General features: G+C 40.9%; 1 protein-coding gene across 1 annotated transcript in view; it reads left to right on the forward strand.

Annotated features, from left to right (window-relative positions):
- The first annotated feature begins 14,536 nt into the window (after positions 1 to 14,536).
- Positions 14,537 to 27,145, forward strand: part of COL1A2 (collagen type I alpha 2 chain) — a 39,024-nt gene continuing 26,415 nt past the window's right edge. The window contains exons 1-15 of the mRNA XM_017817645.1: positions 14,537 to 14,754; positions 16,954 to 16,964; positions 17,581 to 17,598; positions 18,273 to 18,308; positions 19,612 to 19,704; positions 21,004 to 21,060; positions 23,002 to 23,046; positions 23,143 to 23,196; positions 23,487 to 23,540; positions 23,927 to 23,980; positions 24,498 to 24,551; positions 24,828 to 24,881; positions 26,491 to 26,535; positions 26,740 to 26,793; positions 26,899 to 26,943. Coding sequence (XP_017673134.1) covers positions 14,685 to 14,754; positions 16,954 to 16,964; positions 17,581 to 17,598; positions 18,273 to 18,308; positions 19,612 to 19,704; positions 21,004 to 21,060; positions 23,002 to 23,046; positions 23,143 to 23,196; positions 23,487 to 23,540; positions 23,927 to 23,980; positions 24,498 to 24,551; positions 24,828 to 24,881; positions 26,491 to 26,535; positions 26,740 to 26,793; positions 26,899 to 26,943 — 744 coding nt within the window. The 5' untranslated portion in view covers positions 14,537 to 14,684. The remainder of the gene's footprint in view (positions 14,755 to 16,953; positions 16,965 to 17,580; positions 17,599 to 18,272; positions 18,309 to 19,611; positions 19,705 to 21,003; positions 21,061 to 23,001; positions 23,047 to 23,142; positions 23,197 to 23,486; positions 23,541 to 23,926; positions 23,981 to 24,497; positions 24,552 to 24,827; positions 24,882 to 26,490; positions 26,536 to 26,739; positions 26,794 to 26,898; positions 26,944 to 27,145) is intronic.

Here is a 27,145-nt window from a genome sequence, read left to right on the forward strand (position 1 = left end):
AAAAGCATTATCTGATATGGAATGCAATTAAAGGGGGAGGCCCATTCAAGCAGTTATGTGAAGCAATTTCCAACAATTCACATTTCAGCAATAAACCCTCATCTGTATTAAAAGTCAGTCTTCAAGAAATAAAGCTGTTTCCAGCCTTATCACAGTGTTGAATGCAATTTGCTGGAGAACTAAGCATTTCTGATAATTTACGATATAAAATATATAGATGGTTGGTTTGTTTGGGTTTTTTATATGCAGAAGTTGATTGGGGTGATCAAAATAGGATATATTTTTCAGGAAGAGTTTGTTATCAACCAAGGTCATTTGGCCAACTGGCACACAGAGGTTATATCTTTCTGAGAACAGCAAGACAGTAAAGTTAACATCTCTCTAGGAGTGACCACATCCCAAACTATAGGAACCAAAGTAATATGAATTGCCAGTGAGTTTCAGTCACATTGAATGCTCTCAGTAAACCTACACCCAAGCACTTCACAATTTCCTAATTTACTCCTAATTTTAAAAGCATTTTGTGTTTTTCTTTAGTTGCAGGTCATGGAGGCAGGTGAATAAATGTTCAAGAAGTATGGTGCACACAAAGCAATTACTCTGAATAAATTGCCACTGAAGGCTAAAATCTGAGTTTCATTTGACATTATGTTTAAATAAGAGATGACTGCCAGCTGCCACATCCAGACAGAGAGTACTGTTGAACCAGTCCTTCCCTGCTGCCTTTCATATATATCTCAGAGTAAGAGATATATTTAGTTCCTTAATGTGTGTGGTTAAAAAACTATGAGTCATGTGGATTTTGCTGAAAGATAAATGGTTATTACACTGACCAAAGGGTGTGCCCTCTGAGCTTTCAACTTTGGGGTCCACGTTCATATGCTGCAAGTGAACTGACTGTGAAATGCTTCATAGCATTGATGAGAATGAGAGGAGCAGACAAATTGAAAGGTTTTATCGTCAAAAGTGGGTTCTAACAAAAAAAAAAATGGGTTCTAATATCTCTGCGTTATTTTAAGCCCCCTTCTTTTCAGGTAAGCTCGAACATATTGCTGACCATTTCTGTTGAGACTTCCTCTGAGACTAGCATTCCTTTTCCTTTGAAGGGCTGCTTGAAAGAAAAGAGTGGTTTAAATACTATTATTTATAGTGATCACTGTCTCTTAATTTTTCATGATGCTAAAAGGTTCTTAGTGGCTTCTCTCACCCTCCTCTCTTACTACACCTCAGAATAAGGAGAATACTCGGCATGAAACTCTGCCTGAATACGGAAATCCAGGAGTTGCAAGCAGTTTTAGTGGGAGGAAGGAAGGGGAAATGGCTGCAGCTATAAAAGAACATTCAGAGGGCTGGAGATGCTGTATTCCCAACAGCTGCACTGCATCAAGGCAAACCACAAAATAGTTTTGCAGTGGCTCCCTAGAGCACAGTGGAAACAAAAGTCAGACAAGGCTGGTTTGGGTGTTGGGTTTTTTTGATGGTAGAGGACAGGAGGGAGAAGGGAAGAGAAAGAAAAATTGTGCCAGTATATGTATACGCAGCTGTAAATTTATAGGTAGCTGGCAACACTGCACTTTGTGTTACCCATTTGTTGTGATTTCCATGCAGAGTTTTTAGGGTAGAATTCATGGAGTAGTCAGTTGCAGTATTAATCTACTAATATAGACAGCAGCAAACATAAAGGAATGTCTAAGGATGTAGATAACTTTGATTCTCAAACTCTGAAGAAATTTCATTTAATTTACTAGTTACACCAGGTTAAAACTAGTATAAATGTCATATATTCTTGTTGTGTCTTTATTCTCCTCCTCTGATTCTCCACAAAAATACAGACCCTGTTGTCGTAAGAAGAAGATGCCTTGATTGTCTGTGGCACTGGCTATAGCTGTTCAGATACTTCTAATGAGAGGGTTAAGAAAACTAACTCCTCCCAGGACATGAAAAACTTCAGCTGAAATCATAAGAATGTCTGAGCTGAAGTTCCGTCTCCCTCCCTGCCCCCATTCTGCACTTTATTTAAATAAACTATTTGGCTTGGAAAACATTCCTTGGGTCTAATCTGACTCATGATTTCTCTGCTGCTTTAAAACACCAGGCAACTAGGCAAAAGTTTCACTCTACCTCATCTGCTGGGGAAAAAAAATGCAGCTTTCCAGTTCCTTGAGGGCAGGGATCTCAGTCCAAAGTCACCACTTTGGGTGATGCCTGTTGCATGACATGTAAAGAGGGAATATAGGCGCTTTCCTAGATTTCCTAACTACACTCTCGGAGGGACATGAGCTGATGCAGTGCTGGCTGTGAAAAACTCTTACTTTTACTTTTGAGTTGGTTTTTTTTCCCCTTTTTTAAAAACAAGTTTTTGGACCAGTCCATCAAAAAGTAACTTTCAATCAGTTCAGAAATAAGACTGACCACTCCATATAAACCCCAACTGAAAACTTTTAATGTAACAGGGAGAGTGTTTCTAGTATTGACACCACAGCGAAATCATGATTTTGTTAATGTGTTTACTTACTAAACAAGTAGAGATTTAGGTCCTCCCTCTTCTAAAGAGCACAACAAACTCCCACAGTTACACTGTTTCAGACGAACACAGGTATAGACCCATACAAACAATAAAATTAAGATATGTTTACGTATCGACTGTTTATGTTACTCTCTGTGTTCACACACCGAGTCCATATAAACTGCAAACTAATGCAATTTATCTTAGTCCTTAAGGGAATAGAGATAAAATAATTTCATTTTCCCGCGTTTTTCACAGATTATTCATCGTGCTCAGAGAAACTGATCACAGCACAGCTGGTGACAGATTATTTGTTACATCACCTGTAGGCAGCAGTTTACATCTTCGTGCTTACATTGTGTATATAAAGACTTGCGAAGACTGATAAGGCTCTGTGTTTCTTTTTCAAGTTAGTGCAGCTGTAGAGTATTTTATTCCAAGGAGTGGCATATGCTTCATCTGCCATCAAAGGACACACAGTATGACAAAGAAACTATTTTAATACCTCGTAGCAGTGAAAAACAGGAGCTTGTAGAATAGCAGGTGAAGAGTTCTGTACGAGCTGGAGCAAACCAATCCATGTCATCTCCAGGACCTGCAGCTCTCCATTACCAGTTGTTTAGACCCAGTTGTGTTAACTACTTCATAGAGAATAACCCAGAACTAAAGTAGAAAGTGATGCTTATTGCTCTACAGTGCTTGCACCAACCCCCTCAAGGCCATCTTTGTCTGCTGATGCACCTCCTCTCATGCCCTCCTGCTGTCTTTCCCACACAGCAACCTACTCCTGCTTCCCTCATAGCTGCAGCTCCCAGCCTATCAGGAGAGAAGCAGATGTTTGATACAAAACTCTTCACCTTCCCTCTGTCTCTTTTCCATGCTATCCAAGGGATCCTAGCTGTTTCCCCACCACATAGCACCCAGCTTGAAGTACAGGAAGTATGCAAGAACCCAGGTCAGTTAATTAAGAAACAAGTCCCGGAGGTTTTTGGGGGGTTTTTTTGTTTGTTTGTTTGTTTGTTTGTTTGTTTTTTAATGTGGCAAGTCCAGGAACTATGGACACTTCTACAGTGCTGCTTTCTTTGAAAGGTGGTAGTGTGAGTAGGACTGAACCTCAAGAACAGATTATATCACATATACATACATACATATACAGGCATACTTGGTAGGCAGAAAGGCTGCCTTAAGACATCTCCTGACCTTGGCCACAACTTATCTAAGTCCCTCTCTGCATCTTTTTCCTGGGTTTTGTTTTCTATTCCTGCATTAAAATGCAAGATGTGTTTACATTCTGCCTACCCAAGAGACTTTTGCAAATCTCTGATCAGCATGATCATATAGCAAAACAGTGGTGAGCTAGCTCTCTTTAAACACACATATTGTTCAAATTAGGGCTTGAAGACAAGGACTTCCTGTTTGCTCTGATTCTTTTACAGCCTTACTTGATGAGTAAATCCTCTGCAAGGGACAATATAATCCATTTCTGGCAAACTCATTAAGAAGTATATATAAGAAATAAAAATAATAGCTAGAGCACAACCACCTTGCTGTGGTCCAAACTGAGCGTCTTAAGCCTTCAGAACCATAGTCAGCCACAAATTTCTTCAGAACTGACAAATAAAGAGCAGGTCTTCAAGACATCATCTAAGTGGCATTTTAATGGCCAGACAACCTCTGCAAATACCTTTGTAGTGTGAAGACAATTGAAAAGCCGAATTATATCCACTATTGAATTCAGATAATGAGAATGCCATTTCCCAACCTTATTTTTACACCAACTCAGTAATAAATATTCTGCTTGGTGGAAGTATAAATATTCAAGGATCACATACAATAGTGGTAAGCAGAGTAACAGGAGTGTACAGGTGATGACTGAAAGATAGCTCTTGACGTATTAATTACTTGGAGAGATGTAATGCCCAGGTGTAGGTAGGGCTGAGTGAACAGGCACAACACTAAAGGTTCTGACTGGTATTAGAGCTCAGACACAAGGTCTGCTTGTGCCAAAACATTAACATTTCTGTGTCACTTGAAATTAAGGCAGGGTTGACTAAGAAGAATATTTAGCACTATTGTTGAACTGCATATCTTCAAAGGCCTGCACCAGCATGAAATTATTAGCTGCATTACATCTCTGTAAATCATGTAAATGAAGGCTCTTGTATGCATTACGCAGGGGGAGAAACAAGGACCCAGGAGGTAAACTGTCAGAGGTTAATAGTAAATCAGTACCTTCAGATGTTGATAAATGCTTGACTTCTGGTCCCATGGCAAATACCATCACAGTGTCTTTTCATGTAAACTGTATAGAAACGTTCCATTTGTTGCAGGAAATAAGGAAATCATATGGAATCTTTATGACCCCTTGAAATTATGGGATTCTAAGGTCTGTTAAACTGGCAAATAGTGTCTCTAACTGACCTGTTTGAATTTGTTGACCACATTAATAGCCTGAAAACTGAATATTGATGTATGCAACATGTTTATCATATAACTCATTAGTTAGATTTCTAAATGAAATTTGGTTTAACTAGTAATATGGAGCATGGGAAGTAAAACAGCAAAAGAAGTTAAAAACCAAGAGAAGAAAACTTTGAATCTTATACTGCAGCAAGTGAACGGAAAGGTATTCTTCACTTTTTATCAGCCTAATTTTGGCAAGGATATTGAGAATCAGAGCCAAAGTGCTGTCATTTTTAGTAGTGTGATTCATGCACCAGCAAAATTCTCTGGTGTGCTGCACTAGATTCTCCCAGGTGTGAATGCAATCATTCTTTAGTTCTGAATCTCTAATAAGTGATCCCCCATTCCTGCTCTGAATTAATTTAGGAGCAATTGTTACTTTGGTGGAATAAGAACTGAGAACCTGAAATCTGTGTAAAACTTGGTACGGTTTTATTTTTAGTGAACAATTTTTCAACGGTCAAATGCAGCTATGTATACAAACAAATAAGCTGGAAACTAGAGTTTGGGGGGGTTTTGGGTACAGGTTTTTGGTTTTCATTTTGGTTTTGGTTTTGTTTGTTTGGAGTTTGCGTCTTTTTGTTACTTAGAGGAAACAGAGCTCAGAATACAATACTGGTTGAAAGAGGATGATGGATGTAGAGAAAAAGACTAATCATGAGGAAACAATTAAGATATTAAAGATAAGAATTATTAAGTAAAAATAGTTTTCAGTCATCAGTCTAAAGAAGGAAATCAGATGAGGATGTAGTTGGAGATAGTTGTTCACTCTCACATATTGCTGTTTTTACCACACATACTTGCTACTTCTTTTTAGTGTCCTGATGGGTTTCATAGGCAGGCTAATGTCTGTTTGGCATCTTCACTGCCGGTCCTGGAGGAAGGGATTTCCCACCTCACCATCTTTGAGATATCCCCATCAGTCAGGAACAAAGGCCAGCAATAACAAGACAGAATTGCATCCATTGCATCCACCTTTAAAGGTGGCCTACTTTTTGGCAACCTTTCAGTGATAAGATGGTTGCTTTGAAGCTTTTGATACAGAATTTCTCAGAACCTGAAATGTTTGACATCAAGGTATACTTCTCCTATTCTTGAGATATTGTTACAACCTTAGTTGAAAGAACAGAGAGCAAACCTAAATTTAGCATAAATATCAAGAATGTCATTCCTCTTGTCCCAAACCCGTGGTTGTGCCTGAAAAAGGGACAAGACTGTGTGTTTCCCTTCAGCAGAGCTCTTCCCTGCAATAGGGGCAGCAGTTCCAGCAATGTGGAAAGAGCTGAGAAATATGAGAGTCCAGAAACAAAGCAATGAGAGTTCAGCTGGGCAACCCCAATCAGAAATCATCTGGAATGTGGCAACACTAAGTTGCAGGATAAGTTATGGATTTGGAAGCAGCTAAGGAAAATTAAATTAACTCACGGCAAAGAAAAAAAAGATATACATTCTCCGCTGCAGTTTCCTTTTCCCTTTGTTCCCACTCAGACTCCTCTAATGATCAAGTATCTGTACAGTGAGATTGGAGTTTGCATGAGAATGACCATACAAATCTTGCCCCAAGCTGATGATACAGAATATACAAGGAGATTTCAAATTTGCCTCTGTGTGACATGAGCATATGCTCATATCCTTGTACTCAGATGCTCTAAGATATTTCTCTAATCTGCAGCAGGATACCTTATTTATCTTTTCAGTGAATAGGAAGTAGAAAGTTGTGAGAAGGACATCCAAAAGTAATTAACACATATTATTTCGTCTGCATCCTCCTTCCAGACTGAGGGATTCTAACTCTACATGAAGCAGAATAGAGATCTGTCCATAGCTTCTGTAGGAGATGAAAGCATTTCAGGATGACATGAGGTGGAAAGTTTCAGTCATGGAAAACCCTGGACTGACTGGGTAGTGTTGTTGCTGAATATGACTTACATCTGCATGCTGCCTCATTTTTCAAAGTAGGATTTAAATGCACTTGAAAACTATACCCATGGCCTGTGGGAATTTAGCTTCAGAAGCTAACTTCATTGATGTGCACCGTCTGAAACAAGCCTTTACTTGCACTGCTGCTTATTTTTGACTGTCAGTATGCATAACAAGTGGTATCTGTGTAATGAAGGATCAGGTTGAAGGTACTTCCTTTACTGAGACAGATTTCTTTCCTTTAAATTGTGAGTTATGTACTTTTTGTTATAGCTGAAATTTATCACTTGATATGAAAAACTTCCTTTTATTATTATGCTAATTGAAACTCAGGACTTGAAGATAAAAAGACTGATTCACCTGCTATGAACAGTTATGGTTCAGGGTGCTTTTGATGGTTTGTTTTCATGTTGTGTTTTTTACTTTACTTGTGCAACAAACTTTTTCACTAGTTAATTTCAAGGCAAGGTATCAGTGATTTGGTAGTCTCCTTTTACATTTCCTCTGTGATTTTGATCACTATAATAATTGTATCAAGCAATAATTAGAGTTTTATATAATATCATCCACAATATTCCATGCAAATACATTTTCACACAAAAAATAGAGCTCATGATCTTCTTTGCTTACTTTCAATTGCTCCACTGATCTCTACCTCTTCAATTTTCCAGTGCATATTTGATTCATGTAGTTCTGAGTCCTTGACCTTATCACCCCCAAGCCTGTGGAGAATTTGTAGGAATGGATCTAACAGACCCGCTTCAAGTGGTGTTCATTGCATTTTTTTTTCTCTTCTCTCGTAAAATTCTGAAAGTCCACAGGAGTTGAGGCTCTGTGTCTGTTCACAGTGCTATGCCATAAAGATGCAATGGAAATTTTTTAATACTGTGATTTGATCCCCACTTTAGCAATATGCTGATTAACAGTGGTACAAGCTTGATATACTAGAACTTATTACCACATCTCCAACTTATTTATAGTCTGTCTACACACATCCATTAATGTGTGTGTTGATATAGAGAAAGCATTCTCACCAGCATTACATTAATTTGCTTTTGCTAGAATTTACTGAGTCTGTAAAGTAAGATACATGGGTATCCCCCAGAAATGCCAAGGCAGTGAAAAGAATTAAAAAAAAAATTATTTAGAAGGCCAGAATATGAGAAGCTTACAAAAACCTCACAATGCTGTAGAAGCACTGGGCCCCAAGGAGAAAAAGCAAGTTCCCACCCACTCCAGGGCCTTTAGTATGCTCTCTGTTTTTCCCCTGCCTTCCCAAGGCCTCTGTGCATGTCTGCTAGGGTTATCTCTCTCCAGCATAGCAGAGAGAGATAACACAGCTCTCTCTGCAACTTTCTCTGAAATGCCAAAAGGAAAGGGAAAAAGGCTTTCTAAGCAAAAAATGGGTTCTAGCTTCCCATTACAAATTCTTCCAAAAGCACTACTATCCTTACAGAGTCTGATGATCATCTTAGAAGGACCACCTGCCTTAATTTTATCTTGCCTCCTACTTTTGTTGAGAATTTTGATTGCCTTAAGACAAAATTCTGCGACTGGCAAAAAGGCAGAAAAACCATAATTAGATGATTAAAGATGAAATTTAAAAAAAAAAAAAAAAAAAAGAGAATTTTACTGAGATTACATTTGTTCTGAAACTGTCCATTTTTATACAGAGTCTGATGATCATCTTAGAAGGACCACCTGCCTTAATTTTATCTTGCCTCCTACTTTTGTTGAGAATTTTGATTGCCTTAAGACAAAATTCTGCGACTGGCAAAAAGGCAGAAAAACCATAATTAGATGATTAAAGATGAAATTTAAAAAAAAAAAAAAAGAAGTAAAGAATTCTGTGATGAAGCTTAAATACTTAAGAGATATATAACTATACTGAATATGGGCCTGGTTCTAATATTACTGAAGTCAATGTGAGTTTCTATCATATTATATGACCATGAAAAGAATCAGAGCCAATGTAGAAGAATGTTTATAACAGCCATGTAGCTTTATTAAATGCTATAAGTGTAGTCCAAATGGACTTCAAAAATATAGTAAATTATCATAATTAATAATTGCATTATGATTGTGTAATAATTGCATCAGTGTCATAGAGCAATAGATTGAGTTGAGTGACCTGAAGACAGGTCTATGTGTCCTGAATTTATTTAAATGAGAGAAATTGGTTTGGCTTCAGTAACAATCAACTGAGCCTTCTATCAATATATGAACCAAGTCTTTGTTTTGACCTCCTCAATTCCTAAAAATGTAACCTTTGAGGAACAAATAAGAAAAATAGAAAAAAAAAAAGAGAGGAAAAGCAGTATATACTTTAAATAAGCAAACACCTCCCAGAAAGCTCACTGACTGCTGCTGTGGAGGTTTACCCCTTTTGAGAATGATAACTAGGCAACTCAGTTTCAGTGAAGCAGCATTGAGTCATCTTCTGTTTTGCCTTTACTTATGTATAATTGAGGGAAATTTTCCATTACGTTTATCTACTGATCCCTTCAACAGCACTCCCCCCTGGGCTGCTGAGCTGCTCTCTGCCTATCAGTTGTTCTTTTTTGAGAATCCATGACCATTACTCCTGCTGAGAATAACAGATGATGATTTATTTCAGCTATAGACAGCCACTGTGGCAGATACTGTGGAACAGAAACTAAAAGAAGCAGCTGCCATAGCTGTTCACATAGAACCTGTTTATTTCCCATTAGAAGTCCATTTGCTGGACTACTTCTCCAAAGCCACTTTAAATTATTCTGAAATAACTGTCTTAAAATACCAAAGAAGTATTAGAAGTCAATGGCTATGAGCTGTTTGCACAAAGAACAATGTTCCTGCTTCCTTACGATTTACTAGCACCTTATGGACTCCCTCTAAATGGTGATCCACAGAGCAGTCAAGTTGTGGCTCTATGTATCTGTGCTACGCTCTTTGATCTCTTTAGTCCTACATGGGAACAGTGTCCTGACTACAGGAGCCTTTAGCATACCTGCCCCTTCAACACAGGGTGCAGAGGACTGGTAGAAATTCCTTGCACTATCTTATCTCTCCTCAAGACTTTCCTATAAGAGCATAGCACAACTTTTTTGTTGTTTTGTTTGTTTGGTTGTTTTGTTTGTGGGGTTTTTTTTAAACAATGAATTGTGGTGATGGGGATACATGGTGCTGCTTCCACGTTTTCTTCACCGACAAAGTACAAGTCTCCTTGTTATTCAAAGCAAGATACTGGCTATAACCAAGCTAAGATGTGAAGTCCAGAATCATAAACAATTTTATTAAAGATAGCTCTAATGAAGCTGATATTTCTACACAGCAGACACTACCCAAAGGTTCAGCTTAATGCTGAATCATATAGTTAAATCATATATCTATATATACTACAAAAGGAAGGCTGAAGCCAGATCGTGTCATTGGACCAGCCCCAGTACTCAAAGGAGTCCTACTGAGAAACTACTTCCCTTAGGCATCTTCATTGCTCACTCATTACTGCTATATTGTTGGGCACACATCCATTATCTGAACAAATGTGCAAACCTGTGTGTTGAAAGAGATGTAAAGAAATTAATAACTATTTGCACCAATCACAAACACTGTGGCTCTCCCATTCACGTCAGCTGGAGGAGAACTTGAATCTGAGAGCATACCAAACCCTGTTATCCAACATGGGGTATGATATTTAGGGACTGTCAAAAAAGATGGAGATCTTTCTCCAAACTCTAGCATTGTTCTGTGATTTCTTGTAACATGATGCTGGCCAGACAGTATTAAATTTTTGGCTAGATAATTGTTTGGCCCATCTAATCCACTCTGGTGAGACTCCGCCTTGAGTACTGTATCTAGCTCTGGGGTTCCCAGCACAGGAAGGACATCAACCTGTTCAAGTGAGTCCAGAGCAGGGTCACCAAGTTGATTAGAGGGATGGAGCACATTTCCTATGCAGAAAGGCTAAAAGAATTGGTATTGTTCAGCCTGGAAAAGAGAAAGAGAAGGCTTTGGGGTGACCTAACTGAGGCTTTCCAGCACCTGAAGGGAGCCTCTAAGAAAGATGGAGAGAGACAATTTACAAAAGCATGAAGGGATAAGACAGGTGGGAATGGTCTCAAACTGAAAGAGAGTAAGTTTAGATTGGATATTAGGAAAAAATTATTTACTATGAGGTTGGTGAGGCACTGGAACAGGTTATGCAGGGAAGCTCTGGATGCCCCATCCCTGGAAGTGTTCATGGCCAGGTCGGACATCCGGCCAGGTATAGTGAAAGGTGTCTCTGCCCATGGCAAGAGGGTTGGAACTAGATGATCTCTAAGGTCCCTTCCAACCAAAGCCATTCTATGATTCTATGATTCTATGATTCTATGATTCTATGATTCTATGATAATGGCTTGATGGTTGGCTGATAAGTTTTGAAAGAGCATGCATGGAAAATACTTTTCAATGTATGTATTAAAAAGTTACAGCTTTCATAATTTTTGGTCTGTATTCTAAAGATTTGTTCAAAGTAATGAGAAATAAATGTGGTTTGACATCACCTGGAAACTTCTCTGTTTTAAAACTTGCCCTAACAGCAAATTTTGCAGAAGATATTTTTTATTATCATCAGTTTCAATTTAAATTGTGCCATAGGCATTAATTACTGGCTTCAGTGTGAAATAGTTCCTTTAAACAAGTATGTTTCAAAGGGAAAAAGAGTTCTTAGATGTTTACTTGCTAAAGTCGGCTGATTAAATCACTTCTGGCATGCTAATGGCTCCAAAAGCTGTCATGTTACTTGTGTTGCTTCAGGAGTCAAAATACTAATAGTGATATTTGCATATTAGCAACCATTCACACTAATTGTATTTTAAGGAAAAAAATATTTCTGATTTCGCACCACAGAACCAAAGTCACTAAGTACTCCCTTTTTTCAGCATAGTGGATTGCTGAAAAGAGACTGGTAGACCTGGGAAGAGAGCCATACCAATGAATTACTCTTTTGTATCTCTCTTTTCTTTTTCCTATCCATATGGACCAATCCTAAAATGGCTGAAGCACACCAAGAATTAATCTCTTTAGAAGTTTAAAGAGTTTCATATCATCTCAACTGCTTTTGTGTGTTGCTGAGCTTCTGGCTACGTGTCTCCCTCAGCCATCTGCTTTATGGTAGATATGGTAGTTGAACATCCACATCTTTGCAGGGGTTTTCCCTTCACTGGGATGGGGGCTTGTCTTTCCTGTGTGAAACTTCATGGGCAGGATGGAGGTTTAGTTTGATTTGGTCAGGATACATGTGTCTGCATTCCTGCACCATCAGAGTGTTCCATCAGTAGAAAAGGGCTATCATTTCATGAAAACATGCATAAAGTAGTTTTATACATATGCAGTTAGAACAGGTTTTGTCTCAAAAGAATCTAATTATTATTATAATCAGTCAATAACTGTTCTACTGATGCAGCGGAGTCAAAATGAAGAAAAACTCTGGCTGTACAGTCAATGGCTGATTTCAAGGAACAAGTTTGAAAAAAACAAAACACTGTTCACTGGAAGTGTTGTCAGGAAATACTCGAACTTGAGCCTCAGTGTTTTGAGTTAAATTTCATTTATTATTTTATCTTGTTTAAAGCTCACTGAGCTACTTTAGGTTTATGCTGGTATAAACTTTCAAGTAGTTATCTTCACTGTCCACGTTAATTTAAAATCCTACTTGATCTAAAGTGATACCATTCACATGAAAGATAATCTGAAAGAATACTCATATACCGTTTATACCATATACTTTTATTACAATGTTTATATCTGTCATCATTTTTTGCACTCCTATTTTGTGGTCAGACGTACTTCGTTGGACGAACTACATTTTCCTAATGCCATGTTTTTTCTATCCAAACTGCAGGCTTTTCCATTCCATCGGCATTCTAGATAGCCAGGAACCGTCCCCTCCGCGGAGGCGGCTACAGGCAGGCAGTTCGACTGGGTACGACTGGCTCTCCCCGACACGTGGATGCTGCTTTCGGCTGTGCCCGGTGCTGGCAGTGCCCCTGGGGCAACCTCTGTAGAGTCCCCTCTCAAGTGGACAGCCATGCCCCCATCTTTCCCATGCTCTCTGTACACGTTCCCCCGGAGGCAGCTGATAAATGGGGCTGGATACACTCCCGGCACCTCCTCTAGGGCAGGCTGAGGAGGAGAAGAGCCGCTTGGCTCAGGGGTGGTCAGGGGGCGTTGCCGTCCCGCTGCCGGGAGCCCTCCCGCTCTGTCCGCCGGGGCTCCCTCGCCAGCTCGGAGGCTGTCGCGGCTCCCTGGTGTGCCAGAGCAGGATCCGCCTGCTTCGCGACCCACAGCCTGGGCTGGGGGAGGAAAGGGGAGCGAGGACGGACGCTGTCCTCGCCTTTTCCGCCCCGGAGAGGGCCCCCCACCCCGCTGAGCCGGGGCTTCTATTTGCTTTCGTCGTTACCTCTGCCCGGGACTCCCTTCGGCTAGCAGAGGGGGCTTGGAAGGGGGCCAGCTGCCCGTCTTGGAAGAGCCCGTGGGCGGGGAGGGGGCTGGCCACGGCCGCCGCTTGGCCTGGCAGGAGGGACCACGTCAGCTCCCCGCAGCCGCGGGGGCCGAGATGGGCGACCCCGAGTGACTGCAGCCCCCCGCCCTCAGTCACGGGGGCAGAGGCGCCCGTGGAGGAACGATAGGGTCCCGCTGCCCGCCGCGAGGGGCCCCCTGTCGCCGCCAGCCCCAGGGGCACAGCGTGGGCAGCTCCTCTCACACTCCCTTCGGCCACCTCCCCCGGGAAGGGAGAAGCCGGCGGCCGGGCAGACGTGGCAAACAACTCCGCCAGCTTTCCCTCATCTGGGTGGGCGGGTGGCCGTCGGGAAGGGGAGCTGCCGGGAGCGCCCATCCTCCTCCCTGCGCCCGGAGAGCCCCGTACGGCGGGCCGGGAGGCGGGGAGCGCTCGGGACGGCGGCTGCGGGGCACTAGGGGCTCCCCCCGCACACACACACTGCCGGAGCGGCCGCGAAGCTGGGAGAGGAGACTGGCGGCTCTCTGCCCGCGCCCTGACCAGAGCCGCTTCCCCGGGGAGAGTGAACGGCCGGGACACGGCGGCCGCTGCGAACGGGCTGAGGGGCTGTCGGTGCCCCGGCACCCGCTGTCCGCAGGGAAAGACGAGGGGCGCGGGACCGTGGTGAACGTGCTAGAGGCCTCGCGCTAGAGCGTCTGGGAATGTAGGAAGGGTCGCCTTTTGTCCTTGGTGGCAGTGGACAACGAGGAGAGGCTGAGTAGGGGAACCAGCCTCGTCCCGGCTCCCCCGGCCGCTTTCCCGCAGGGCGGGAGGCTCCGTAGGCCCTGGACAGCTCCCGCTTTGAACGCCGTCGGGGCGCTGCCAGCCGGCTGCCCGGCAAGGCTCCCGGCCGCGCTCCCAGAAAAGCGAGGCGAGAGGGGCGGGGGACGGCTGAGGGGAAAGAAGAAAAAAAAAGAGAGAGAATGAAAAGGAAAAAAAAAAATCAGACGACGAGTCAGATTTTCCTTCCGAAAGCCTCAAAGTGTCCACGTCCTCAAAGCATGGAACCAATTTACCGTCGCCGCCCCCCCGCCGCTCCCGCTGCCAAGGCTGCCGCGCCGGGCCGGAGACACGGGCACGTGACGTGCTGGGCGGTGCCGGGACCCTCCTGCGGTATAAGTAGAACGGACCGGGGCTGGGTTAATTTAGCGTCCCGGGCAGCAGGTTTCTGCTAAGGTTGGAGTTACTCCTCAAGACTGTATGCCTGCGTCCCACAGGCGATAGCTAACCAACCGACTCGGCACCACAAGGAGTCTGCATGTCTTGCAACTAGACATGCTCAGCTTTGTGGATACACGGATTTGGTTGCTGCTCGCAGTAACTTCATACCTAACAACAGGCCAACGTAAGTGCTTTCCGCTTGTTTGTGGCAGGGGTGGTGGCAGGGGTGGCTGTCCGGCTCTGCGCTCTGTCCCGACGCCCTCCCCACGGACAGCAGTCTGCGGGGAGCTGCCTCTTCCCAAACGATAGAGACCAGCTCATAAACTGCCACCTCCCGTCCCAGATCAGAATCTAGCTTCTTTCTTCCCCTCAGAAAAAGATGGCAAAAGGCCAACGAGCTTTCCCCCTACGATTAAAAAAAAAAAAAAAAGAAAAAGAAAAAAGAAAAAAGGAGAAAACCAGAATAACCCCCTCCCCCCAGACGGGCTCGTACCTAAAGGAGAACGCAAAGCCCTTATCTCCAGCGCAGACGCTGGGAAGGAGATACGGATACAGGCTGGGAGGAGAATGCTTGCGGCGAGCGGAAGAACCCAGGCTGTACTTTTGTGAGACTTCAGGCGCGCTTTCCGAAGCGGAGGAGCGGGAGGAGCGGGAAAGCGGAGGCTCATCCCTTCCCTCCCTCCGGGGGGGCGGCGGTGGCTCCGTGCGGGACCCGCCGTCCCGCTCCCCGCCCGCGGCAGCGCCCCCTGCGGGCGGCTCGGAGCCCTGCGGCGCCCCGGGGCCCTGCGGCCCAGTGCGACGGGACGGGGCTGTTCTCGTGTTCCCGCGGAGATCCCCGCACGCTGAGCCCGCCCCAAGGGCTCTCCGGGGAGGGGAGGACGAAAGGAGGCAGGGAAGCAATATTGCTCCGCTCTAGTGAGAAAAGGGAGCGCGGCTCCCCGACGTTCGCTGAGAGAGGATTTAGTGCCCCGCATCGCAGAGGGAAAAGGGCACCCACACACGCACACGTACTGTGGTGGGAGAGAAACGCGCCCCGCTCACTCGGCTGGGGCCGAAGCTGAGCCCTTCTCCGCCTCTCTGCGTGACAGCGCCCTGGGAAGTGGCCCCCTGAGCCCCTGGCCGTCGTGCCTCTGCACTGGGCTTTGGCCGCCTTCCAGGGCGGAGGAGGGATGGAGCAGCCGTGCGCTGCCCGCTCAGGGCGCTGGGAGCCCCCGGGAACATGCCTCGGCTGTGCCCCTGCCGCTGCCAGCCCGGGCGGCGGCGAGGGGCCGGGGCAGTGTCCAGCGCGGTGGCCGTGGCCCGGGGGATGCCCGAGGGGCGGCGGGAGGGCCGTTCTGGCGGGGCATTCTGGGGACATCCCCCCACCCACCCCCGGTGTAGCACAAGGAGACGGAGCGGTTCGTGTGGGGGACCCCGAACCGAGCGCCCCCGCACTGCCCGCAATGAGTTTGGGTAGTTGCCAGTGTCACATCACCTGGGGGCAGTAATGGCTTCAATTTTATGCTAGGTTAGCACAGGCAATCGGTGTGTGCTGCCGCGGTATTTCAGTGCTTTCAGCATTTCAGCAGTGTTACCTTTTGCTGGACTGTACGAATCATCTGAATTTAGTGTGATCATACATTGCCAAAGTGACATGTTGTGGAAAAATCTCCAACAACATGCTACTTAGGGATAAGGTCAAATTGGTGGCATTCAAGTGTGATATGAGACCCTTTTACTATAATGAGTTTAAGCCAAAATAGATTTTTAATTGTAAATTAAGAAATTCAGAAAATTTGTATTTCCAACTAATGAATAATAGCATATTTAGTAGTACATAACATATAGTTATTTGCCATTTGGTGTTTAATAGCTTCAAGGTGTTCTCTGTTACACGCTTTTACAGGAAATTGTGGAAATAGGTATGTGTGGCTAGAACCGTTCCCCATAAAAAGTGTGATGGGGCTATTTACATTAAAATTTAAGATTACTCCTAAAATTCAACATCTTCACAATGTATCAGCCTGTCTGGGCTTATTAATCTGTTGCACACACACATGTGAAAATACATTGGTGGTTTTATTTCTAGGGAGGTACGTTTTAGAATATTTAGAGCAGGCTTATAGATGATATCTGCCTTTTTACCGCATCAATCATATTACTTGTTTTAGTTTCATTAACAAGTCTGTTTTGAATTTGGAATACATGGCAATTTCACCTGCGAGTCTTTCCAGTCTAAGATAAACATCTTAGAAGTAAGAAATTGCATAAAGAAAATGTTTATTGCGTTAAGAAAATAAAGAAAATTGCATTTTGAATTAAAAGCAATGAAATTTAAAACTTGCAAAATAACTGAATCCACACTCTAATTATCTCTCTTTTTTTCTTTCCCTTCTTTTTGCAGATGTGAATGAGGTCAGTATCATTTCTTTATCTAATATGTAGCACTCCAATTAACAGGCTAGGATTCTTTTCTTGGGGCAGTATAATTTTCTAAAGTTCATTTCAAGATGGTCATGGAAAGATGGTGATTAAATCCTGAAGGGACTGCCTGGAAAGGTACCCACCCCGATTTCACAAGTGGGACGGACTTTTTAAGAGACTGCCTTCATAGGTGTAGAGACCATGAGGAGAAAGTAACAGAGCAGTGGTGTTTGGATACTGCACCTGGCAGTTTGGATTGGAGAAGACTCTACTTTAAAGCCAGTTTTGCAGTCTAAATTTCATTGCACAGAAAGATTATGGAAGAGCTCAGGTGTGACTTTTTTTAATGCTAGTTTTTTAGGCTGTAATAGCTGCAGTCTTCAACATTCAGTCTTCAACAGAATGTTTTCATATAGTTACATGCATCTTTGCTATATATAAACTTGTAGCCTTCATAGTAATTTAAAACCTTTGGGCATACTTAAATATACTGTACTGAGGAAAAGTATAGTTATGTAAGAAGATGAATCTAAGTTTATACACTATTTTAGTCTAAAATACTGGGAGAAATTTTAACTTTTTTAATTCTCTTCTTTATTTTTTCCAGGCACCTGCAGGGCGTAAGGTAAGCAATTTTTTTCTTGTGTGGAAATGGAGATGGTATCAAATAATCTTCGAGAGATTAATATTTTGATGAATATTGGATGAAAGGAAAACTGACTACATTAATTATTTTCCGTGTTCTCTGAAAATAGCACTAGCATTGAGATGAATAGGCAGTAAAAAGGAGGGAACAATCAGTGCAACATCTTAACATCAGGGTGAATTTAAATAATTCAAAATAAAGATGCTTTATCCATGAGCAGAACTAAGCCTACTAAGAACTAAACTTCATCAAAGTAGCATTCTTAGTCAGAGTTCCTTCAGAAAGATTTACGTGAATTGAATAGTACAGCAATATCTATACAGATCTTAGAAGCTAAATAGATTCTATTTTGTTTGTAAGAGTCCCTACTTTAAATTAGAACTAGCTATTTAGTGGAGATGAAAATCAACTTTTAAGTTTCTTCTGTGGTCTGTGCAGTGATAATTTTAACTCACACAGTAGTGACAGGGTCTATTTCCAGTAGCTTATTGGGGAAAAAGAATTATCTGTCTGTGGAAAATAGCTATTGGACCTGTATGTGCAGTCATCTTTCACTTTTTCATGTACGCTAATTATTCTTCATGTATCTGTTTCCCTGTATCCTCCTGGAAAATTTCCGCGGTAACTCATTAAGTGTTATTTTCTTCCTGCAGGGCCCTAGAGGAGACAAAGGGCCGCAGGGAGAAAGGGTAAGGCCGTTCATTTGTTTGTGAACTTTGAACAGCAGTTGTTGGAAGAACAGCAGGGTAAAAAATAAGTTTAGGCATCGTTGTGATATTAAATGAATGTAGCTGTAGAGGCTTGCATGTACAATTTCATCAGAAAAGAAACCAAGTTACCTATGTACCAGTACCTCAGCGACTTAATTATGGTCATTGTGCCTGAGCAGATGTGATTGAGATCATATAGCAGCCTAGCAATCCAAGTGATGACTTGAAAAATGTTTTTCCAGTTGCTCACCATGGAAATAGTGCATGGAAGTGTAGAGGGAAAAGTTGACACATAAAGATGTGGTCTTTGAACAATATGGTATCTGGATAAGCCCTGAATAGACAAAGCCAGTTTTGAAGATGATTTATTATTTGTGCCTCTGAAGGTGGCTTGGAAAAGCTCTCTTCTTGGCAGCTAGGCATTTGTCATCTACCTTCTACTAGCCAAAGCAGATGTTGTACTATTAAAGGCTACTGTAAAAGTAATCATAAATGAGGACAGTTGAATAATTTAATTGTACTGTTCATTCATATTGCTGATATTTGCTTTTCTGTTTTGCTTCTGCATCACTGCTGCTCTTTGTAAAGTGGCATTCTGAAATTCACATGCTTATCTGTGTAGCTTGTAGTTGTGTGTCTTATGTGTCTTCTGAAGATGAAAATGCCATAGTACTGATAGGGAGCTCTTGAGGTTTTGAGATTGTAGTATGCTGACAAATGTGAAGGGAACTATTAGGAAGACTCTATCTGTATAATCAACTGGATATTTGATTTAGGCTACCACTAACTAAATTCATTTAATGAAATGAGATACAGACTTTGTCCTGAATGTAGGAAGTCTAATCCTGCTCCTTTAGAAATCCATTTATTATGAATTTCATTTGACACTGAACTGGATCCAAAATACTAAACAAAGTAAATACCTCACCTTAACTGCCACAATGGCAAAATTTGAGCATCTTTGTGGGTCCACATAGGTCACAAGAAATGTATAAGTCCAAAATTTGTTCGCGTAAAATGAAACTTCCCAATTTGGAGATTATGCTTTGGTAGCATAAATGAAATATCTCCCCCATAAATCTTCTTAAATATGAAGGTCTGTACATATCTGATTTATGGGGAGTCAACATAAAATTAGACTATACTTATTTTCTGAAGTTAGGCATTTATTGAAACTGCTGTAGAGTGTGATGTAGGTCCCTGGTTGTTAAAGAAGTTATCACATCAGAGATTTCTTCAGCCACTTCTAATGTTCACTTTGTAATCCTCTTTTTGACTCTAGGGTCCAGCAGGTCCACCAGGCAGAGATGGTGAAGATGGACTACCAGGTCCTGCAGGGCCCCCTGGTCCTCCAGGTCCTCCAGGTCTTGGCGGAGTAAGGCATCCAAACTTCCTATTACCAAAACTGTGCTTTTTGACTAAGGCAAAACGTTTATCAGCTGGAAAATACTGATGTTGCATTGGAAAGTAGAACACACATTCTCTTGTGAGCCTTAAGAAATTCATGGTCCCAGTTCCAATTAAACTTTGCTTGGGGTGTAAATGTTCCATGGAAAATTTGGATTCTGTGTTCAACAGGGACTTATGCAGAGGAGCAAAGCAACCCTGTTATTTAGCATTAAATTTACACAGCCATAATGTGTATGGGTTAGGATTCAACTAAATGAAACCAGTGCTTTTAAGCAGATGGTGAAAAGAAACCTTCACAGTTGGATTCAACAGACAGCAGCTGTGTTGGAATAACCTGAAGAAGACTACCCCTTAGGCTAAAAATCAGTACTTAAAAGTCCTGTAGAATTTTAGAGTATATTTTTTGAATTTTTCATTTCTATCTGTATTCATGCTGCAGAACATAAATGGACTGTGTCACATACACACTTTCTGCACAAGGGTCCATGACGTATTCTCTACAGAATTTAACTCTTTGCTTGACATTGGTTTGCATAGGCAGCATGAAGACAAAGACAGTGTTGTATTGATCAAGTTTGGTAAATCCTTCTGCATGGAAAAATACTCTTTTGCCTTCAGTATGGATAAAAGTAGTTTATTTTCCCATTTGCAAATCTCAAACTGCTTTTGTTATTTTTTCTTATTTTAATATGCTAATAAAACAATCAAAAACAAGGAAGCAAAGGATTTTCAGTTGTGCCATGTAGAACTTCTTTCCATTTTGATAAAATATCAACAATCCACTGCAGTCTCTGAAGCTGCAGCTCCTCAGTTCTTTTTGAAGCTGAAGGGCCTACCTCATCTGTCAGGGCTGGTACATGAATTTTACTTAAGCAAAGCAATGAAAAATGTGCATAACTTCCCTTATTGAAAATTACGCAGAGCAATTTGAGAGTTTAAAGAAAGTTTGCAATTTTAAATGACCACTGAGTTTACATTCCTAATTTTCAGTTCACGGTGTTGCAATGCTTCTTTATCACTTCTGCATAGATATTTAAGGCCACTGTTTGAAGGAGCCTTTCCAGTAAAATCAAGTCTTTTTGGAAACGTGAATAGAAACGTAATTATAATAGGGCTATGTTTACTGAGTTGTATGTATTCTGCTTTAACAAGTCATATAGCAAGTGTAACAAGTCGGATGATGTTTAGATGTAGAATGTTGATAAGAAATATTTTTAAGGCAAAATTTTTAGTATTTTAATTTCAAACTTTTTATAACCTACAGAACTTTGCTGCTCAATATGATCCATCTAAAGCAGCCGATTTTGGCCCGGGACCTATGGTAGGTATATGATAGAGCACTTGGTAACTGGCATGGGTGTGTTTAGTATTTTCCTTTGAGTTTAATCCAGCAGTATTAATGCAAAACATAGTATAAAGTTAGTGTTTTGATCATACTTTGATTCAGGCTATGAACTGATCCTTTGATGTAGGACAATATATGTTTTGAAATGTATGTGTTTAAAATAGTCTTAGGACTTAAATATACAGTCCCAAGACCATATTTCATCTTCAATATGTTTAACACTTTTATGAATCAGTGAATCTCATAATTTGATGTCAGATAACACGTGTACTTTTATATAGGTTTACTTTACCCATATTGAGACAGAAGATCGTGTTTTAGGAAGAATGATTGTAAAGCTGCTCTCTAAGGCAGACATAGGTCTAGAAAGTAACTCAGCATCTCAGCTCCAGTTGGTGACCATTTTTCCCCCATGGCTATACAACTCATTTGATATCCTTGTTTACTGTATACTATGTCCAAATGGAATTTAAGGAGTTTATTGCTGCTCCACATGAATTTCTAACGCTTCCTGATGTTAGCAGATATTTTAAGTGCACACAGATAGTAACACAGGGGTTAAATTCACCAAACACACTGACATCCCAGCCAGTGCATCTGATGGGTGAGCAGCAGGATGAAGGCTGCCCAAGATTATTCTGGGTCAAATGCTTGTCTCCATTTCTAAAAATACTGTATATTAAATGAATTCTGGGAAATCTTTTGGTGTCCATTTAGATACTAAATATAGGAAAATAGGAGTACTTTTAATCAAGCTCTGCCCTCAATGTCTGACAATAAATCAGAAAATGTAGATGAGGATTTACTTGGGGTGTCACAATTTTCTGAGTTCCAATTTTTGAGTCAATTAGAGTTCATCTGACAGCAACAGCAGTAGAATCTACCTTCTGTGAGGAAGTTTTAAGTTTCATGAAGAAAACTTAATAGATTGGGAAGTTAGAAAGGGAGGGAAAAATAATTATGTAATATAATTTGCGAACAAATTCACAGGGTTTATGCAGCACATATGATTCAGCCTATTCAGAAACAGTTATTTTTTCTAGAATTACTGCATATTTTTATATCCGCAACATTGCTTTAACTTTCGTAAGTAAATGCCTGTAACTAATATGTATTTATTCCTCTTAATGAAAAGTATTCAGTTTTATAGGAATGCTACGTAAGCCATTGAAAAGTTGGCATATGATTTTAATCTTGTAGTGAGTTTTACAAATTTATAAAAGTTCCTAAGAAAGTTTTAAAACCAACTTAAAACATAATGATTTCTGTTGAAACATATCCTAAATCATTTTGGACAATAGAAGTCTAAATTAAATTTCAGTTCAAAATTGTTTTCTTGCTTAGTAAGGCTTAAGACAACCCTTATGAAAGTGCACTAATCTGGGGAAATTTCCTTTTCAAAAGTATGTTAGTGACTTATTTTGCAGTGAAATGAAAAGAATTTAATCAAAACCTGAAAGCAATTAAATATTTAAATAGAAGTAGGTTATTATTTGAAATAGATGTATACATAATATGTATAAGAGCCTTTCACAATGTTTTGTTATGACCCTCATCTTTAAATTCTGGAATTTTCTGCACAGGGAGGTAGAGGGTACATAGAAGAATGAGCAAGTGCACTTGCTAATAAGCCAGAATAGATTAAGAAGACTAATTACAAGGTTCACAGCCATAATGGTACATTCCTAGTCATCCTACTGGATTCTCTGATGGTTCACTGCCCTTAGAAGATCTGTTTGCACTTGGACTGCCTGTGGAAATTCATGCAGATCTCTTAACTTGGTGCAGTTTGACCTGGACATTGCACACTGAAAACTGTGTTGCTTACAATATTTTAGGAATACCAGGAATTGGTGTTATAGATGAGTTTAATTAATAGTGGTTTTTAAAAGAGATTTTGCAATTTTTCTCCCTTAGGGTTTAATGGGGCCTAGAGGCCCACCTGGAGCATCTGGACCCCCTGTAAGTACAGTCTCATCTCTTCTACTGACATTGACATACCTAAAAAATGACAAATTAGCTTGTTTGAAAACTAACAATATCTCCCTCATCTTCTAGGGTCCTCCCGGTTTTCAAGGCATTCCCGGTGAGCCTGGTGAACCTGGTCAAACAGTAAGTACAGGTTTCACATGCAGACACTGTTAACATTAGAAATAGCACACCAAAGTAGGCTTGTAATACTTAGGCCCATTTCTCCTATCCATCTGCACATCTCTGAATGTTTGGATACTCCTGCTTGATCCTGTTACAGAAACAGAGCTGAACACTCAGACTCAGGCTCTTTCAAATTGGAATCATAGAGTCAATTAGGCTTCAGCTATACCCCAACTCAAGTCAGAAGCCAGTGGAAAGACTTAGATGAAGAATGATGCTTTAAGTAATCCTCAATCTATTTTTAACAGGGTCCCCACGGTCCTCGTGGTCCCCCTGGTCCTCCAGGAAAGGCTGGTGAAGATGTAAGTGGTTATTAAATGTTTTTCATCTCTTTTGGGGTGGTGATTCAACTCTAACAATCAGGTTATCATTAAGATAAGCATTGTATTTGCCATAATTTTTACATTCTTCAATAATATATGGAATAAATAAGCCCCTGAAATAATTATTTTACAGTACAAGAGATGCAGTATGCTGGAAAGGTACAGAAAATTGGATAACTCCAAAACATCTCCAAAAATATTATTTAGCTTCCTGAATACAGGAAGAAGAACACTTGAAAGCTAATAGGCTCCCTGTATTTATTGAAAAGGAGAAGCTTTGCCAGTGTATTTTTTTTTAAATGGTTTATGTTGTTATTTTATAAAAGGAGCTTTCCTTCTTAGTGCATCTTTACTGGATTTTTTAGGGTCACCCTGGCAAACCTGGAAGACCTGGTGAGAGAGGTGTTGCTGGCCCTCAGGTATGTAGTAATCCACTGTATACAATACAAAACAATTCACTGATCAATGAAACCTAACAACCTTTCAGAATTTCATCACATTAACAGTCTAGTAATATTCCTTATATGGATTAATCCAATGTCAGTCCTTACTTTCAGGGATATCATATAGTTTTGGGGGTTTTTTCCCCACCCCATATCCAGTAAAGCAAATGTAATGAGTAACAGAAATGTCACCGTGAGGAGTTACACAGAAGCAGGTGAGCAGGCACCTTGGCACAGGAAGTTAAAACAGCTGTGCTATCACGTGGTAATGCATGAAATTTCTGAGATTCAGAACTGGAAAAATCAGGTTGATTATTGTTAATCAATAATCAAGTCTGATCCTGAGAGATTAGGGTCTGAACTGTATTCCTCACTTGAATGATCATGACCCAAATCTACGTAGTAATTTTATTGAAAGACTTATCCAATTTCTTTCTTTTTAACTGCAGTGTGTAATATGACAGACAATCATTTGTGCACTGTGGTTTTTTAGGGTGCTCGTGGTTTCCCTGGAACTCCTGGTCTGCCTGGCTTTAAGGGAATTAGGGTGAGTATATACATATTTTCCCTGAATATTTAAAACTGATAACAGTGCAGCATACTGAAAACCCCTGGAAATGCTCTGAAAGTCAAGAGTGCATGAACCTCCTTGAAGTTTTTTATATTGCCTGATATGAAAGACTGATTATTTTGGAAAAATAAGAAGATTATATTAGGAAATAATTTTGTGTGGGAGGAGGGATTTATGTTACAAGACTAAGAGTTTGTCTATAGCCATTTGTGAGAAAATATGTATCAGTATTTATTTTTCTACTCAATATAGGGACACAATGGTCTGGATGGTCAAAAGGGACAACCTGGTACTCCTGGCAACAAGGTAAACATGAAATCTGAAAATGTAGGATGCATTTATAGATCTTTTTAGCGAAAAACATGCGAAGTCTCCTCCAATCAGTCTTCCATGTTGCCAATAAACATTGCTCAGCTGCAATAATCTAGAAGTCAGTGGATCCATGCAGAACAAACACATGCACCTTATCATGGGAACTTTCCTGGGGCTTTATCCTTGAGCCCTTAGTCAAGTTAGTACTTACAGTGAGTAAGAGCTGCAGAACTGGGCTTCTGGTGATTGACTATTCACTAGCACTTCAGACTGCTTTTGCTATCTGTGCTCTTCTGTGGATTGTATTTTGGATTTTGGTGGTTTTTTTTAAAGCAGGCTAAAATGAAAACATCTCATTTTTCTGCAAAACTCTGTTGTGTGAGATACATGTTCAATGTAAGGCTTTCTGCTAAAAATTTAGGTAGATGAAGCGCTTTTGTGAGCTGAGGTTATTTTGATCTTCACAATCCTTTTTACCATCTTCAGATTAGTACACATTTGAACACTATACTTAAAAAAAAAATCCTTAAAAATATATTCTTAAATATAGTCCAGAAGTATCTCTGGCAAACTCTTTCTCTTTTAGCTTCTTCTTCTTCCATTCCACCTCAGTGCCCCAGTGTTCTTGAAAAATACTGCAATATGGGGTTGTAGGAAATTTAAATGCAGCTGAGTGATTCACAGAAGATTTGTATTCAAGAATTCTTAATATAGCAATGGAAAACTCAAATGCTAATTCTGCCTCTTGTTTGTTTCTAAGAGCTTAGCACCACTTTGTTTTAGAGTTATTAACTGTAACATACCATTCTCCAGTATCACTGTAAGAGGTTTACCTCCAGAACAAAGTATGGTAAAGAGATAGCAAACAGTCTACCCAGTTATTGGGTATTAAAAGCAGATAAAGCAATTAAATAAATGATAGAAGAGTTACTAGTAAGAGTGCTACTCTGACTGGAAAACACCAGCATAATAAATTAAGGTCAGTCACAATATAACTGTGCAGTTGAGGAAGGCAAAAACTTGCATTCTTGGCAGCATTTAAGATTGGGTGCATTCAGGTATATCAGGATACAAGTGCTCTAGGACAAACCTTGTTACTGCAGATCAACCTAGACCTCAAATAATCAGTAGTATTGGTCTTAAAAATAACTGAGGCAGATCCTTATTTTCAGCCATTTGACAGGAACTGTGTCACCTTAACATAAGGCAAAGGAAAGCATCATTCTGGTTCTGCTCTAGCTAAAAAGCAGCTGCTGATTGATCTGAATTAGTAGTTGACTATCCAGGCCCAATCTTTTAAATGTGTACTACAGAGTAAATATCAGAATAAAGAAAGGGGATAAAGAAAGCTGAACTAGGTAAGTCAAGCAACTTTCTCTGTCCCTCCTCTTCTAAAATGATCCCATTTGACTGTGTTCCAGTATATGTAGGGATAATTGCAGTCTCTGCATCCTCAGGACTATACTATTGTATACTGTGGTGCAAGTGCTACAGAAGACAAAGAGAGTAGGATCCAGCAGTTGAAAATCTCTCTGAAGGTGCTGTGCTGTCTGTCCAAAGCAACCTTTAATTAATTCAAGCCTCCAAACTTTCTTCTTCACAGGGAGAACCTGGTGCCCCTGGTGAAAATGGTACCCCAGGACAACCTGTAAGTATTCACTGCTGCTGTGGGATATTATAATCTAATATATTTTGTTCAGCTAGCATTTTCTTCAATATTTGTCATCTGCAACACTCCAGCTAGCTAGACACTCTTATGTAATAGTAATATGACTTATCAGAGGGAAAAAATTCTATATATCTATGTTCAATGAAGAGATATAAATGAGTTAATTTATTTTTTTTCTTTCAGGGTGCTCGTGGTCTCCCTGGTGAGAGAGGAAGAGTAGGTGCCCCTGGACCAGCTGTAAGTGGCTTCCCATCTGTCTGTCATCATGACCAGCCACTTACTGTGGCTTTCTCTGATATTCAGTTCTCTTTTCAAACTATTTATCATGTTCTTTCCTCACAGGGTGCTCGTGGAAGTGATGGCAGTGCTGGGCCCACTGGACCTGCTGTAAGTTTGTCTTGCTCTTTGACAATATGGTTCCATTAGACCTTGTGCTCCTAATCCTGTTTTTAGATGATTTCTTGGGCTTCTGAGAAGTTGATTGTGTTCATGTTTTTAACATAGTCCTTTGTTGCTTATCAGACCATCACAAAAAGAATTAGTGAAACATAAAACCTTTGTAGACAATATCCTGAGAGCCTCAGAATTT

This window comes from Lepidothrix coronata, unplaced genomic scaffold, assembly GCF_001604755.1.
Source record: "Lepidothrix coronata isolate B3197 unplaced genomic scaffold, Lepidothrix_coronata-1.0 Scaffold62, whole genome shotgun sequence".
NCBI lineage: Eukaryota > Metazoa > Chordata > Aves > Passeriformes > Pipridae > Lepidothrix > Lepidothrix coronata.